General features: G+C 44.8%; 1 protein-coding gene across 1 annotated transcript in view; it reads right to left on the bottom strand.

The window, feature by feature from the left end:
* The window catches only part of ADD2 (adducin 2), a 111,132-nt gene that overhangs the window by 30,768 nt on the left and 62,424 nt on the right, over positions 1-17,940 (bottom strand). The window contains exons 4-9 of the mRNA XM_063695814.1: positions 16,745-16,883; positions 8,675-8,826; positions 8,152-8,232; positions 4,837-4,986; positions 3,220-3,363; positions 445-543 (exon numbers count right to left, since the gene is read on the bottom strand). Of these exons, the coding sequence (XP_063551884.1) occupies positions 445-543; positions 3,220-3,363; positions 4,837-4,986; positions 8,152-8,232; positions 8,675-8,826; positions 16,745-16,883 (765 nt within the window). The remainder of the gene's footprint in view (positions 1-444; positions 544-3,219; positions 3,364-4,836; positions 4,987-8,151; positions 8,233-8,674; positions 8,827-16,744; positions 16,884-17,940) is intronic.

The following is a 17,940-nucleotide window of genomic DNA, read 5'->3' as shown; positions in this document are numbered from 1 at the left end:
TCCCTGGCCTTTGCAAACCAACCCCCTCCCCTCAAAACAAACAAACAAACAAACACCTACCTGTGTGTCTGTTGGGCATAGGTGCAACAGGTATACCCCACGTAACATATGAGCATGGTAAAAAATTTCTATGCCTTATTACAGTTTCTCCCACTGTCCAGTTGATGAGCCCAGGCAGCTCCCCAGACTGGGCACTGACCCCTAAGAAGTGGGTATTTATTGCCTGTTAGACAATGTTGATGCATTTTTCAAAGCCACAGAACTAATCCTAAGTGTGAAACTTTAGAAGGATAAGATGGTGCCAAGGCAGAGAAATAGGGCAAGGCTTTTAGACGGCTGGGATCAAAAGACTCCCTGAATCACAGCCAACAGGGTCACCAGGTTTGCCCACAGGCCCCTGTCAGAGCCCACTCCTGGGCCCACTTTCCAGGAGAATTTGCTCACCTGTATCTCACATGCAGCCTGCAGGTGGAAGATCTTGTAAAATGCCTCCTCTACCGTGTCACCCAGAGCAACCACTCCATGGTTTCTTAGCACCAGGATCTGTAGAGAAATAAATAGTCAATTAAAACCTTAAGTCCTCTAAACTTTAGTTAAGAGGGAGAGGTTTTTCATTTTATTTAGATCAACTTCCACAACCAATCCCAGGGCCCCTTCTCCCAACTCCTTATGTTCTCTACTCAAATACCCCAAAGCTACCCCACATGGGATTTTAACTCAAAGCATCTACCCTAAAAAATTGAAAAGACATTTTAAAACTGGGACTAAATAGCTTGATCAATTTCTTTAGGCAATGCCTGGGTTTTTAGGCATTTTAAAAATTGAAATTGAAAAGGCATTTTAAAACTGAGACTAAATAGCTTGGTCAATTTCTTTAGGCAATGCCTGGGTTTTTAGGCCTTGGAAAGCTTAGAAGCTTGAAAAACTGATATGTATATTAAAGTGAATGAAGTTGTTTGCTATCCAATACAGAGTTCCCACCTCAATAGCAATCTCTTGCTCCTGTGACTTAGTTGACGTGGGAGTCAAAACCCAGGAGGCGGCTCTCTGAGAGTTGGCCCTGCAGAAACAGGTGAGTCACGTCACCTCTTTGGGTCTTAGGTTTCTGCACCATAAACTCAACAAGGCCCTGTCAGCTCTGAGATCTCACAGCTCTAGAAAGAGGCCACAGTGACCTTCTCATCTAACTCATCGGTTTTATAGAAAAGAAAATAAAAGCCTGAAAAGACTAAAAGTCTCAGCCGTGGTGGGTCACGCCTGTAATCCCAGCACTTTGGGAGGCTAAGGTGGGCAGATCACTTGAGGTCAGGAGTTCGAGATCAGCCTGGCCAACATGGTGAAACCCCGTCTCTACTAAAAATACAAAAATTTAAAAATTAGCTGGGTGTGATGGGGCCTGCCTGTAGTCCCAGCTACTCGGGAGGGTGAGGTGGGAGGATCACTTGAACCTTGGGGGTGGAGGCTGCAGTGAGCTGACATCGCACCATTGTACCCCAGTCGGTGACAGAGCAAGACTCCGTCTCAAAAAAAAAACCAAAAACGGAAAGTCTCTCAGCTAATTAGGGGAAGCATCTGAACTAGAAGCCAGGGGTTCTCACTATTAGTGCAATGTTTTAGACTCAGTCAGGGAAAGGTGAGTAAAAGTGGGGGAACCCAAACTGAATTTGTACCAAGAGCACAACTCCCCAAAGTTCAACTGCATCTTCCCTCCGAAACTTTTCTTCATTGGTTTTACTCTCAAGAACTCTCTGGAACCAGATGACACCAGCCTGGGAGCTGGGACACAGATCCATGTGTCAGATCTGTCTCCAGGCAGAGCCTGGGCTGAAGCCTGGTGGCTCTAAACATCACATCCTCTCCTGTTGAAAACAGCTGGTATTTTTTCCTCTCAAGTGCCAGAGAAACAGAAAGAGATGATGGCTGTGGCCCACAAAAAGTACTACAAACAACGAATACCCCATCTCTCAAATTCTTGTAGCACTTCGTAGATGTGAACATTTCATCCCTCTCCCCACACTCTAAATAATGTTCTGGAGGATGTCAGGAGAGAGAGGTGGGATACCTCACTGTGTTAGAGATGAGAAGACAGGGACTCATGGGAAATGACTCAGGCAGTGCATTCCTTGCCAGGACAGCGGCAAAGCATCCATCAACCAAGACTAGCCTCCGTGGCTGTGCCATACTGAGCTAACCATCCCCAAATATGTGCTGTTATAAAACAGGGCTCAAGAGTTCAGTCAAGCAACAACAAGATTCCATTTTTCTCTTGCAAGTTGGTGGAAAAATAAAGGCGACAACACTCAAGTTTGGGGAGACTGCAGGGAAGTGGCACTCTCATATCCTAGACATGGGGTGGAAGAGTGAACAAACTGTGTGGGGCAATTTGGCGACATGAAGTGAGAGTTCTAGCCCGTGCAGCCCTAGGAACTTATCCTAAGAAACTCATCTCAAGTTCACACAAAGATTTAGCTGACAGGATTTTCATCAATGTGTTGTTTTTATTAAGAAAAAACTCAGGAAGAAAAAGAAATTTTTTTTTTTTTTTTGAGACGGGGTCTAACTCTGTTGCCCAGGCTGGAGTATAGCAATGTGATCACAGCTCACTGCAGCCTTCACCTTCTGGGGTCAATCGATCCTCCCACCTCAGCCTCCTGAGTAGCTGGGACCACAGGTGCATACCACCAAGCTTCATTAATTTTTGTTATTTTTTGTAGAGACAGGGTTTGGCCATGTTGCCCAGGCTGGTCTTGAACTCCTGGGCTCAAGTGATTCACCCACCTTGGCCTCCCAAAGTGTTGGGATTACAGGCATGAGCCCTGCACCCAGCTGAAAAATACCTTTTAATGTTCAACCACAGAAGAGTATTCAGGTAAATTATAGCACAACTATTCCCATAATGAAGTCTGTGAATAGTTGTGCTATAATTTAATTAAATTTAATAATTTAAAATGGTGATAGAGAAAATATTTAATAACATACAAAGGTAATTACTATATACTGCTGAGGGAAAACAACTTATTTTATGATCCTAGTTTTGCAAATATAAATTTCAATATATTTTGGGTACACAGCAAAATCTCAGGGTAGTGGGATAGAGAGATCTTTCTTTTTTTCCCCCCTCTCTCCCTCCCTTATTGTCCAATGAAAATATGTCACTTTTGTGATGTTGGCTTTTGACAATGCCACTTTAGATTATTGTCCCAGAAGAGCTAAGCTAACCTTGCAGGTGGGTCCAAGGCACTTCTGCAGGTTGATCCGATCGGCTTCCTGCTCCATTTCCCCATTGAAGTCATAATAGGCCATGTCCCCCACCAGCAGGGCATTGTGGGAGACAGGCAGGAGGCCCCACTTCATGGCCGACACCTTAGAGAGACAATGGTATGGTTAGCACCTGCAGCCCTCCCTGCCCTTTCCTCAGAGCAGCACAGTCCAGCTCTACTCTGGGGGTCGGTGAGGGGTGAGGGGTGAGGAGTGAGGGGTGAGGTTGGGGAGAAGGCACAAGAAAGGCCTGGGCTCCTCTACCACCTGGCTTGGGTGTTGTGTCACGCTGCTTGCTCTAGTGTCTTTCCATCACTGTTTTCACAGCAGCCATGTCAACATATCACCTTTTAGAATTGCTAGAAAGAATGCACTCCAGAGACCTATTGCTGCCCCTCCCACTCCCCCCACCTCACACACAGCTTTGCTCTTGTCATACAACTCTGGGAAGAGGCAGGCTGTGGTGGAGTTTGTACCAGGCTAGGGTAAGCAGAGTCCAGATCTCTTGAGGTAGGCTGGAGACCCTCAGCTTTGGTTTCAGTGCAGACTAGCTCACAACTTTTGACAAACAGAGAGGCCCATTGAAAAGTCCCATTTTAAAATGAATGAAATTATTTGCTGCCCAATATAAAGGTCCCACTTCAAAAGCAATCTCTTGCCCCTGGGACTAGGACAATACAAGTGCTGGGGACCAGGGTTGAAACACATTCCCCCACCACTTATTAAAAGTAAGCTGCTCATGGTGGACAGAGTGTGCAATAATGTATTTATTTATTTTTTAGCAAGGAGCATGGAGAGGTTTAGAAGAACCCTTGCCCTCCTTCATTCATTCTGCCCTGACTCAGCCCTGAGCTCTGCAAAGATGCATACTCAGCACAAATACATCTTCACATCTTAGTCCAAATTCTGGAAAGTCTGAATGCTCATAACCAGTGTGTTTTGCTGAGAAAACGGGCTGATGACAAGTCAGCCTACTCTGTCCCTGTACATGTGTAGCCTGGGGGGTCAGCAGGATAGGGTAGGGTTCGGGGGGAGTACCCAGAACTGGTTGTCTGCCTGCCGTCTTTCCAAGTGACATCGCAGTGTCTTAGATACACATGGAGAAATGATCAGAGGGGGACAACCTGCTCATTGAGTCTCTTCTTTGTATTCTCTCCCAGTTTTGCTTGCTCCGTCCCCTACTCTCAGCCTACCCTGAGCTATGGGAAAACGGGCACACTCCAGGTACCCACTAACTGGTTGTCCTCTGTCAAGATATCTCCTTGCCAGAGCCTGGCTTCGTGGGGGCAGGCCCCACGCCTTGGTCCAACAGGACTGACCTGAGTAGAAACTTAGCAGGTACTGCTTGTGTATGCAGTATGTGGGGGATGCGATGGAACAGACATTCCATGTCTTCACATTATGCTATGACTTCAGTAGTCAGAAAGATGGAGAGGCTGGGCGTTTCCACGTTGGGAGTTCTCTCGCTTCACCTTGGCCTGAGTTCTAGATCTTTCCAGACTGTTTTAAGTGACGAGACTGCTACAACCTCGGCTGCCTTACGTCTTTCCTTGGGTGGCTGAGAAGGAGCCCACTCACCGCTGCTGTGGCCGGTGTGTGCAGGTGGATGATGCAGCGCACGTCGGGCCTCGCTGCATAGATGGCCGAGTGCAGACAGAAGCCTGTGGTGTCCACTGGGAAGCAGCTGCTGCCCTTCTCCACCACCTCTCCCAGAATGTTCACCTTGATCTGCGCCAGGGAAGAAGAGAGACTTATGGCAACAGGGTGGCCGAGGCCCCTCACTCCTCTCCCAGCTGGTGGGCCCAGCATGTGCCGCCCACCTGTCTTCACACATTCCAGACACCATGAGCAATGACGGACTTGGTGTTGGAAGAAAACAAACCAGTTCCTGCCCTCAGTGAGTGCACAGTCTAACGGGAGCACAGACGATTATAATTCAGCAGGAGAAATGCGAGAGCAGAGTTTCTCAGACTTTGTTCACGTGAATCACCTGAAGCCCAGTCAAATGCAGGTTCTGATTCAGAGGCTGAGGGGGCCCTGAGAGCCTGTATTTCTAACAAGTTCTCAAGTGATCCACAGACCACACATGGGGTAGCAAAGTGCTAGAAAAGAGTCATGCACAGAATTCTCTAGACAGAGACGGGGGAGTCTTTCATCCCATCAGAAAAGGAGCATCTGAGAGGCCTTCCAGGGGGAGTAATGTCTACACTGAGCCCTTTCTCAATGAGGCTCAAAGAGGCTGTGGCTGCTTTACCAGTGATAGCTCTAGCCTCACTCCGTGCCCCCACTCCCCTGCCTCCTGGATAAAAAGTAGTAAAATATTCAATCACAGAATTTCCTATGTCCTGAAAGCCCACAATCCAAGGTAAACAGAACTCTCTCTCAAATCACTCAGCACAAATCCAAATCCTGAAACCAGCCCCTCCCAGTACGCTCTCACTGAACACCTCCCCGACTTCCTGGAGTGCAATCTCCCGGCAGCTGGAAGTTAACCTAACTTCACTGACTGCAGTTGTTCCCTGGACGTTAGCAAGCCAGATGATAGTCTCTAAAACTCATGACAACTTTAGCCCTTAAAACTGAGACACCCGTGACATCCTGAATGTGGCACACAGGGCAGTTCCTCAACTTGCCCATCACCCCCACCCCAGAAAGTCCAGGCGGACAAGATGGGTATCAAAGCAGGGAGAGAGACTCTAATGTGGGCGGAGGGATGTGCTGCTGGTGTTTGCTTACACAGAAGCATCAGGAAGATGTTCAACAAATCTCCACTTACAATATCCTATTTTAAGTGAATTTCACAGACTTCAAAGCAGCGTGACCCCTAAAAGCTGCAGCAACTCTCCCACCTCAGGTACTTTAAACCCAAGTGTGGAGTGCTGCTCTCTGGTTTCCCTCAGCCCAGCTCCCCCACTTCCTCAGACATGTGGCCTGTTTAGAATTCCCTCTCTCAGATGATCTCTCTCTGATCTTACATATTTTATATCTCATTGTTGGATGTGTGATCTGCTGTCATTCAAGAACCTCCACAGCCTAATAGAACAGCCACCCTCCCATATGGTGTCTTTGTACAAATGAGAAAGCAGGTACCCCCTCTTGAGGACAGCCCAGGGACATAGGGCTTGGTGTGTGGGTATTGCCTTTGTGCAAATTCAAAACAGAAGCCCAATGCTAGGACACACTTAGTGAGTGGAGCACAGGTTGGATTTCACCCTCTCTTCTCTTCCTCATTAGCCAGGCTCCCTTGTGCAGTGCACAAACTGCACAACCACACACAGCAGCCCTATGTCTACACACAATCCATAAACATCTCATGCCCATGACTCAAACCTGTATCTCCAGCCTGCATCTCTTCTGAACCTAGAATAACCAAATGCCAACTGACATCTCTTGAAAGTCCCACCAGCTTCTCAAACTCAATCCCATATTCCCAATCCAACTGATCAGCAGGCCTACTAAGCACACATGCCCGGAATTTCCTTCCCAGCTTGCTGTAATAACCCCACCTAGGTGTCGGTTGGCCTCTACACAGCTTTCAGAGTGATCGTTCTACAACAGAAATCTGCTTGTATTACTCCCCTGCTTGCATTTCAGTGGCTCTGCGTGTCCAGCAGAATAAAGCCAAAGCACCATAACAGGATCTTCCATGCCATTTATCACCTGGACCAGATCCCCTTCCCAAGGTTACCTCCAGATACTGAATACTTGAGCCAGACTCGGCCTGTCTTCCCAAATGCATGCACAGGGCTCTTGTATGCATCTGGGTTTGATGCATGCTGCACTCCTGCTGAGGACACAGTCACCTCTGCCAAACCTCTCCTTGCCACCATGATCTAAGTCTGCTTGCCCCGCTGGTTCATATCCCACTGACTCCACTCCTGCACCATGGTTTCAGCTAGACGCCTCCTCCCTCATTCCCTCTTTCTCCTACAGCTCCTGGCGGGGTAGGGTGCCCCTTTCCAGGCTCCCCAAGCTTCCTTCACCTCTACTGGAACACTCGGTAACCCTGAGCTTTAATAGCTGATTACCTCGCCTCTCTCCTCCAACCAGACCATGAACACCTTACAGACAGAGCCTGTGTCATCCTTTTCTCTGTGGTCCCAACTCTGACTTGGCCATCACCTCCTTGGGTAGCCTTGTGCAAGTTGCTTACCCTCCCTGGGCACCAGTTTCCTTTCTTGCCTCTCAAGTGGCCTTGGCCATGGTAGAAGTCCTGCCCTGCCTAGATATTCTATGACTTGCTGAGCCTGGACTTTTGAGTGAGTAGCTGCACTCTACACCTGAGCATGTCTCAAGCCTGGCAGAAGCCCCCAGGGTGGTGTCCTCCTCTCCGAGGTACATGGCACAGCAGCCACAGCCCACATATCTGAGAAGGATTGGGCCTTTTCTGTTTCTAAGACAGTCCTTTCTACTGCTTTCCTTCCCCCATCCGGAAATATTTCCTGAACTAAAGCAACTTTTGCAAGCCTCTACCTCATCTAAAAGGAGCAACACTGAAAAGGGACCCAGAAGCATCTCTAATGGTGCCAGTGCTGGACAAATCTCGTGCTGCTTTGGTTCTTATTCTAATGTATCCCCCTAACCAGAAAGGCCCCCCATTCCCAACCATTGTGGTCTAATCCCAGGCGTAGCCATCCCATGAGTCTGCTGAGAGGATGCCAGGCCCATCTCCACTCCCTCCTCCCTCCCACTGCACTTGCCACCTCCTCCTGGCAATTGGTCTCTTGGTCGCATCATGCTCTGGACACTTAGTTTGTTCCATGTGTCTTCTCTGCCCTATCAGATTGTGAGCTCCACAGCGCAACAGTGACCAATTTGGAGATGACCTAGCACTGTGGGAACAGAGAGAGCGCTGTCATTTCAATGTGGGCAGTGATGCTGGACTGTACTCACCAGGCTGGACGCTGTGACTTCACTGCAAGAAACTCCCTTAGGGCTGATCAGGAAGTGGTCCTGCTCCTTGCTGACTCTCAACTGGAGGAAAGACACAAGTTCTCAGGGGCAAGGAGGGAGAGAGGACATTTCCAAGGACACTGTGCTTGAATCCCCTCTTCCCCTGAATCTACTGCATCCAAGTCCACCTCTAATGAACCCTTATCTCTCCCCCCAGCCATAAGAGATAAAAAGAACTCAGTTTTTATTTGGAGCAGGGGAAAGGGAGCTACAAAAGGAAACTCACTATGATCAAGGGTAGCTCTAGTATAGGATCCAGGAGTTCCTTCCCATCCAAAGAAGTGCCCGCTGGGCAGAATGCCTTATCAATGACCACAGTGGTTAAAAAACTTGGAAGGGTTCAGTGCATTTTAGCCAAAGGTCACCAGCAGTGCCATGGCCATGCCAAGGGTCAGGAGTTCTCCCTTTGGGTTTTGTGGGACCACATGCAGTGCCCCACCCAATTCCAGGGTGTTCTGCTCACCGTGACATAGGTGTCGCTCAGCTGGGCCCAGCCATAGAGGTCCAGGAGTCGGTAGACACTGCTGATCTTGCACCGCATGAGCCGCTCCCCTTTGGCCAGGTTCAGGGAGTCAGCTGTGTGGAGGTCATTGATAGGCGTCATCATGGAGACATCTGCAGGGACAGTGCAGTTCTCTCAGGGCCAGGGCCCATCTGCCCTCCCCTTCCTTGCTCCAGTGTTCTCCAAATTCTCACTGGCACTAAAACTGCACAGGAGACTTCCCCAGGCAGGGAATTAAACATTCTTTGACCTTTACCTGGGGGAGGAGTCCACAGAATCAACGTCTGTGCCCAATAAAGTCTGCTCGTTCAGATAAGCTTTTGCTCAAAAATCATGGCAAGTCTCAAGGCCACAGAATGAAGGGTTCTGGGAATGCCAAGCTTACCATAAACTCTGAAGATGGGCACTGAATCAAAGCAAGAATAAATCTCTGAGTGGAAACATGGGTATATTTCATCAGTTATTATTAATGAAGAAGTTACTTGTCATTAAACCAGCTATTACATTGTTTTAACGACACCATGTAATCACATTTTCTGTGATTTAGAAACAGGGAAAATAGAAAGCCAGATCAGAGCTGGGTGCGGTGGCTCACACCTGTAATCCCAGCATTTTGGGAGGTCGAGGCGGGCGGATCACAAGGTCGAGAGATCAAGACCATCCTGGCCAACACAGTGAAACCCTGTCTCTACTAAAAATACAAAAATTAGCTGGGTGTGGTGGCATGCGCCTATAATCCCAGCTACTCAGGAGGCTGAGGCAGGAGAATCGTTTGAACCTGGGAGGTGGTGGCTGCAGTGCACCACTGCACGCCAGCCTGGGGACAGAGTGAGGCTCCGTCCCCCACACCCTCCCAAAAAAAGAAAGCCAGATCAGCCTGAAAGTAACTTCCTCAAGTTTTTCTAACAAGTCATAAACTTCTGGAAGTGAGTGCAGCTGTGGCTGGTTGAAAGGCCAGAGGCCTCAGGCAGGGTACCTAGGCTCCTCTCTGGGCATGCAGTCCCTTAGCTATACGGTGGTTCTTTCTGGGAATTTGAGGGGATGTGGAAGGGATTTGGAAATGGGCCTAGAGGGTTTGATAGTCTTGTCCTCAGGGCATGCAAGGGTCTAGGATATGACATCCAGTCTATCCCGTTAACCATGATGACCACTGCCTACATGCCTCAGGAAGGGAGCAGAGGGCATCTGAGGTCCAGCACCTGAATCAGCATCTAGGAACTAATAAGAGAATCAATAGGAAAGGTTCTGGCTTAAAATCTTGTCTGGCTGGGAGCCTCCTGATGCTGCCTCTCCCAGCTCCCACCAAAGATTTTAATGGATCAGGATGCTCTTTGGAAGCTTTTACCACCTCTGTGAAACTTGCTGCAGTATGACGTATGTCCTGCATCGAGTGTGCCATTAGTGGAAGTGATGATGTGGTCTACAAAAGCGAGGGCGGACGATGTATGTCCTGCATCGAGTGTGCCATTAGTGGAAGTGATGACGTGTTCTACAAAAGCGAGGGCAGACTGGGTGCTGGGCCAACATCCAGCGAGCAGAGCAGGCCTTGAATCACCCATGTCAGGAAACGCACACAAGGGCCTTGCCAACCAGAGGTGATACACCTCCAGGGCAGGTGCCCTACAAACACAGATAGCAGCGACAGCAGTGGTCCAAAAGCCTAGTTAGGCTGCCAAGGACAACAACAAACTTCCAAAGTTAAGGATTTCTAATTCAAATTGACCAGTTTGGGATTGCCTCCTCCCCTCTGTGGGTTCCCCAGACAAGAAATTACTTCTCTGCTTCATGCCTAGCAGCAAGGAGGGCATGTCAAAAGCACAGGGCCCCAGGCAAAGGCGGGCAGGTGGGGCTGATGTTGGGAGGTCTATGTAGTCTATACCACAGTTCTTTGAATACTTCTCCTACAAATAACCATGGGGCCCCAGTGATGGCCAGGGGGCCAGAACAGGTCTGAAAACACTCACCCCATCACATCATCTGTGTCTGTATCAAAGACAGTCCCTCTCCCCAACCCCGTGGAGGTTCAACTAAGGATGCCCTCACCCACAGGTACAAGGGGCAGAAGAAGAAGAGAACAGGAGGGCTCAAAAGGAGCTCCCGATCCCCTGCTCTGAGTCTCAAGAGAGGTGGGATGAAGAGAGGTTGATTAATGAGTACAAAAACACAGACAGACCGAATAAGTTCTAGAATTTGAAAGTACAATAGGGCAACTGTAGTTAACAAGAATTCATAGTGTATTTCAAAACAGCTAGAAGAAAAGATGTCGAATGCTCCCAATAAATAAATGATAAGTGTTTGAGGTGTTGGTTATTCCAATTATCCTGATTTGATCATTACATTATTATTTATATATAAAAATGTCGCATGTACCCCATAAATATGTACAACTATTATGTATCCATTTTAAAAAGAAAATAATATCACAACAAGTTTTTAAAAGCTTATTCTAATTGGCCTCACGAAAGTTAGGATGGCTAAATGTCACGTTTATAAATCAGATCTAACTGAGCCATTTAGTCAAAGTACCTAAGAAAACACAGAAAAAGATGAAAACTCACCATGGTCCCTGAAAGCTAAGACTTAAGGGCACACGGATGCTCAAAACCCCAATTTCTAAGGCAAATGGAGCTAGACAGATAACAACCTATCTGGGCTTGAACTCATGGTACTTGAAACTTCCCCTCTCCACATCCCTGACTCAGATATCCTGGATGTGTACCAAGCAGATTTCCAGGCATCCATCTGTCTTCCTGACAGATGTTGATTGGTGAGGCAATGGGAATGCTGGTCAGCCCTATTCCTTTCTCAGGAGGAAGAGTATAAGGACAGACATGGAAAGGATGGTAGAGAATATGACAGATTTGGGAGATAAAAACCAGAGAGCCCGGCTATAGATAAGCCATGTGAATATGGTAGAAGAAACATTTTCTGAACTGAAAAAAAAAAAGACCTGTGCATGTGAGTACTCACTGATTATGGGGAAAGTTCATATAAAGAAAAAAACCTACAATTATATGCTTCCTGGTAACATTCCTGAAATACAGGGATAAGGGGAAAATATCCATAAGCATCTAGAAAAAAAATGTTTGGCGACCTAAAAAGGAATCAAAAAAATTGGCTATCCCATTTCTCTGTTATAGCCACAGAATGTCAGATGGCAATGCTATAGGAAGTTTACAAAAAATAAAAACAGGCCAGGCACAGTGGCTCACACCTGGAGTCCCAGCACTCTGGGAAGCTGATGCAGAAAACTCGCTTGAGCCTAGGAGTTTCAGACCAGCCTGAGCAACATAGTGAGAACTCGTCTCTATAAAAAATTTTAAAATTGCCCAGGCATGGTGGCACATGCCTGTAGTCCCAGCTACTTGGGAGGCTGAGGCAGAAAGCTCACTTGAGCCCAGGAGGTTGAGGCTGCAGTGAGCTGTGTTTGCACCATTGCTCTCCAGCCTAGGAGACAGAGCAAGATCCTGTCTCAAAAACAAAACAAAAAAAACCCCACTAAAATAAAGTGGCTCCAAAGAGGTAAAAATAAAAGGAAGATCAAAAATACACCAGGCAAATATAAACAAAAACTACGCAGAGGTCATCACATTATTATCAAAATAGAAGTTGGGCAAAACAATATTCTCTTATACAAAGAAGCTATTTTATAGGTCATTTTATATGAATTAAAGGTGCAATCAATAATGAAGCTATAACTATCAGTCATGCTTATGCCGTGAATATTTCAAGACATAGAAAGCAAAAACTATCATAAATACCAAGAGAAATGAACAGAAATCAAATGTAATGGGAGAAAATTTTTTACAAAATCAAATTAAGACAAAAATATAGATTAAATACCATGCTGTAGAGATGGTATATACCCATTATCATTTTTAAATGATATTATTAGGCCACAAAGAATACCTGAATACATCTCCAACACAGAAATTAAATAGGCCACATTTTCTAAACATAATGCCATAAAATCCAATGCTATTAGCAAACCTTTAAAAGACTAAGCATTCAACCACTTGGAAATAAGAAAACACTCCTAGATAGCTCTTAGAAGAAAAATAAAGTCCAAACAGCAACTGCAAGCTATTTAGAAATTAACAATAAAATAATTACTATGTGTCAAATTCCTGAGATAAGGCCAAACATATACTCATAGAAAAAAATTTATAGCCTTAAATGTCTTTATTATTGAATTTAGTATAAAAATAAATACATTTTATGCTACTCTAGAAAATACACAAATAACAAAATAGAAAAGTTATGGAAAAGGATTAATGAATATAGAAATAAAACTGATGAATCAGGAAGCAGAAAGAATAGCAGGACCAATAAGTAAACCCAAGAATTGGCTTATGTGAGATGATCTATGAATAAACAAATATCTAGATTGGTCAATAAAGAGAAAGCAAAAATTTACATAGCACCAGGAATGAGAATGGGATGTTATCTCATCTACTTTAGCAGGAAATTTGAATGATAAAAATAATATTGTAAATGACTCTCATAATTTTGAAAAACTCCATAAAATGGTTTATTTTACACAAAACATATGACGAAAATTTAACCAAGAAGCAGCAAAATAAATTTTAAAACCCCAGATGAAACTGAGGACAAAAACATCAAAAATCCCTAAAAATATTCCAGATCTAGATGACATTCTAAGTGAATAATAAATCTCAAGGAACAGAGATTTCCTATCTTATTTAAACTATATCAGGGTAAAAAAGAGAGAGAAATCACCTTGATTCATGTTATGAAATTACAGGCATGGTATCAATACTAGGTAAAGACTGCCCAAAAAGTGAACTGCTAACCAATCTCATGTGTGAATATGAATGCAAAAATCTTTAATAAAATTCTGGAAAATCAAATCCAGAAGGGTATTTTTAAAAGAATGCATAAAGACCAAGAATGATTTATTTCAGTAATGAAAAAGGAGTTCAATACTCAGAAATCTGTTACTAAAACTCATCACCTCAATAGTTCAAGGGAAAAAAAAAAACAATAAATGGCCAAAATGTATTTTATGACATTCAACATCCATTCCTGAGAAAAACTCATAGTGAACTAGAATAAAAAGATATTTCCTCAACACGATAAAAAATAATTGTCTCAAACTCTTGTGGTAAAACAACTTCCATTAAAGTCAGAAATAAGGCAAGGATAACTAATCTATTATTAAACATTGTTCTGAAAGTTCTAACAGATGCAATGAGAAAACTGGAAAAATAAACCAATGGGTAAATGTTGAAATGAAGGAAGCAAAATGATCATGATTTGCAGATTATGTGATTTTTGTATATACAACACCCAAAAGAATTAACTGAGATGATATTAAAATTTAAATAAGAGTTCAATAAGGGGCTAGTGTATACACACATGCACACACACACTTATATGTATATATATATATATATCTAACAATTCATCTTAAATGAGAACCAGAAAGAAAATAGAAGGGATAAAGATTCACTTAAAATAACAAAGTTATTTAAAAATTTCAGAATAAACTTCATAAGAAATTAGCAAGAACTACATGAAAATAATTACTAAACTTCTCTGATGGATATGAAAGAAGACTTAAATAAATAAAAGACATATCTCATTTCTGAAAAGATTTACAATTCACTCATGTAAATATTTTTAAGTACCTACTATGTGCCAGATACATTCTAAATCAAAGGATATAGCAGTGGACCAAACTTACAAATTTCCCCTACAGAGCTTACATTCTAATATAAAATTATAAATTTATAAATTCTTCACCAAATCAATTTATTCATTTAATGTAATCCGAATCAAAATCCCAAAAGGAATTTTTAAGGTCAATGGGGGGACTTGATAAAATAATTCTAAAGTTTGATTTTTGTTTTTGCTTTTTTGAGATAGAATCTTGCTCTGTCGCTCAGGCTGGAGTGCAGTGGTGCAATCTCAGCTCACTGCAACCTCCACCTCTAGGGTTCAAACAATTCTCCCGCCTCAGCCTCCCAAGTAGCTGGGATTACAGGCATGCAACACCATGCCTGGTTAATTTTTATATTTTTAGTACAGACAGGGTTTCACCATGTTGGCCGGGCTGGTCTCAAACTCCTGACCTCAGGTGATCCACCTGCTTTGGCCTCCCAAAGTGCTGGGATTACAGGCATGAACCATTGTGCTTGGCCTAAAGTTATTGTAAAGAATAAACTTGTACAAACAGTTGAGGAAAATTGACAAAGGCATAATTAAGGGTATTTGTTCCATCAGATGATGAAACATGGGAAAGGTATTTCTAAGCATGCAATCAAAAGCAGAACACACAAAGGAAAATTACAATGGTTTCTGCTACACAGAAACTAAAGAATTCTACAAGACAAAAAAAATGCCATGGACAAAACTAAAAGACAAAGGAGAAACTGGAAAAAAAAAAAAAGCAATATATTTGACAGATAATACAGAAACAGCTTTACTTTATAAAAATGTAAAAATCTATAAGAAAATAATACACTAATAGGAAAATAGGCAAAGGATGTAAAAAGGCAATTTACTATAAAAAGAAATTCAGGGGCGGGCACGGTGGCTCACGTCTGTAATGCTAACACTTTGGGAGACCAGGGTGGGTGGATCACTTGAACCCAGAAGTTCCAAACCAGCCTGGGCAACACGGTGAAACCCTGTCTCCACAAAAAATACAAAAATTAGCCAGGCATGTGGTGCGTGCCCGTGGTCCCAGCTACTTGGCAGGCTGAAGTGGGAGGAGTGCTTGAGCCTGGAAGGTTGCAGTGGGCTGAGACTGCACCACTACACTCTAGCCTGGGCAAGAGAGTGAGATTCTGCGTGAAAGAAAGGAAAGAAAAGAAAAAGGAAAGGAAGAAGAAAAGAAAAGAAAGAAAAGAAAAGAAAAAGGAAAGAAAAGGAAAAGGAAAGGAAGAAGAAAAGAAAACGAAAGAGAGAAAGAGAAAGAGAGAAAGAAAGAGAGAGAGAAAGGAAGAAAATCATGTCCAATATGTATGTGAAAATACATTAATATATCCAACCTCATCAGTAGTCAAACAAATGCACATTAAAACACAAAGTATTATCTGTCACCTACTGAATCAGGAGGATGAAACAAATGGTAGTATACACTATGGACCAGGGTAGAGGAAATGGGCACTCTACCGCATTACTGTTGGGAACGTAAATTGGATCCATTTGGAGAAAGGATGTAATCTGCCATCTGCATTAAAGTCTTTAAAACATGCATGCATGTACTTCAATTCAGCAATTCTACTAGTAATTTATCTTAAGAAAATAATCATGGATATAATCTCAGGTTTATTTACAAGGATGTTTATTGCATTGTTCCTAACAAAAAGTTGGAAATAACCTAAAAGTCCAACAATGGGAAATTTATTAAATAGCATGTATCCACCAAAAATTATATTATAGAACCATATTTTATGTGATTACATTTGTGTTTGCATAATCTATATATGTTAAGAAAAAAAGGACTGGAAGGATATATGTTCACCAAAATATTAAGAATAGTAATATGAGGGCTTTAAGAACACAGTAGAATGATTTCTGCTTCCCTTTCTTGGTTATTTTCACAGTTTTCTGCCATAATCCTGTAATAATCTTATTGAGGGGGAGTTATTTTTTGATGCTTGTTTTTTAAATGTTATGGGCAGAGCATAACAGCCCAGGAGGGTGGCTTCCTGCATAGCCCTGGCTGGCTCCTCTCAGCCCTCATCTGTGGAGTCAGGTTGGCCTGTCTAGTGGGGCATGGAAACACAGGCTTCAGTGGTCTCTTCCCATCCACTGAAATCACCTCCACCCTCTTATTCCTGGCATTGGGGTAATTTTTCTGTGGACGTTTAATTTGCAGCAACATCAGAAGCAGAGCCAGGTACCTCTCTGGCTGCTGCTGAGCTCCCCAAGGCCTGATAACACAATAGGCTGCTTACTCCATAGCCTGGCAACCAGACGCTTCTTGCTGCTCCTCCCTCTCTTCCCCACCCCACCCTCCCCTCCACCTCTGCTCCTGGCAGCTCCCCAGACACCACATACTCATGGAAGATGTTGGGAAGACTGCGTGGGAGGTGCTGGCCATGAAGTCCGCGATCTGTCGCAGGGCCCAGATGTTGGAGGAGTTGTTCCCCTTCTTCATCTGCTCCTGGATGAGGCCTTCCAGCTCCTCCCTGAAAGACTGAAGCAGGCCCCGAGGTGCTTGTCCCCCCATAGCCTCTCACACAGCTGCCCAACAATGAGCTCTTCCAAGTGCCCACCCCTTGCCCCTGGGTCAGCTAGGTCAGGGCCATGCTCAGGGTCCCCAGCTACAGGGGACTCTGAGCAGTTCCACTAGGACCTCAGGAATTGCTGTATGGGAAGCAACAAAGAAATGGTGGGAATGGATCTTGTGTTCCCTTGCCCTGTGGGCAGTAATCCAGATTCCAGGTCCTTTCTGTGTCTAAATGAGGGCCAAGACCCCTCCCCACCATCAGACATGGTAGGACTTCACTTTAGTAATGAAGGACATTTTTTTAGGCAGAACTGAATGGAGAGAGCCACCATCCCTCTCCATTAGCGATGCCTGTGATTCTTTCGGGCTTCAGTTTCCTCATGTGCTTAATGAAAGGGTAGGAGGAAGAACAGGAAGATTTGATGACCTCTGAGGTCGCTTCCACTCCTGATATCCAACTCTAAGCCTGGCTTTTCAGACCATGAAGCCATAAGCAAGGAATCCTGCCCACCAGGTGGCAGGAGAAAACACTCAGGAGGAAATGGGGGGCCACTTAGGTGTGTTGGCCAACCTGTAAAAGGACAGAAGGAAGCAGGCCCTCCTCCAACCCCCATTTACTGCCTGAGCCCTGAAATCTGGGCTGGTGCTAACTCTGCCGCCTCTCCTAACCCCCTTGCCACCCCTCCTAGTCACACTCTGGGGGTTTTCCCAGAGGCTCTTCACCCCAATGCTTTCAGCATCTGCCATATTCCTCCAAGCTCCCCAGCACAATATCTGGGCACAGATATTGGACCTCGGCCCATTCCCTGGAGCTGCTCTGTGTGGCCTGAGTATGCACCATGGCTCCCAGCCAGGGCCTCACACAGCCCCTGCACAGGCCCTGGCTCTCTGGAGCCCAGAAGGCCAAGGCAGAGTGGCTCCCATCTCTTGAGCCCATCCTGGCAAGCAATTGGAGATGCCAACTCTGTCCCTGGGCTTCCCGATCCTTACGATCATGGGCTGATTCCTGAGGCCCCCCAAGCTC

Source organism: Gorilla gorilla, chromosome 12, assembly GCF_029281585.2.
Source record: "Gorilla gorilla gorilla isolate KB3781 chromosome 12, NHGRI_mGorGor1-v2.1_pri, whole genome shotgun sequence".
NCBI lineage: Eukaryota > Metazoa > Chordata > Mammalia > Primates > Hominidae > Gorilla > Gorilla gorilla.
This window is presented reverse-complemented; position numbering and strand designations above follow the sequence as displayed.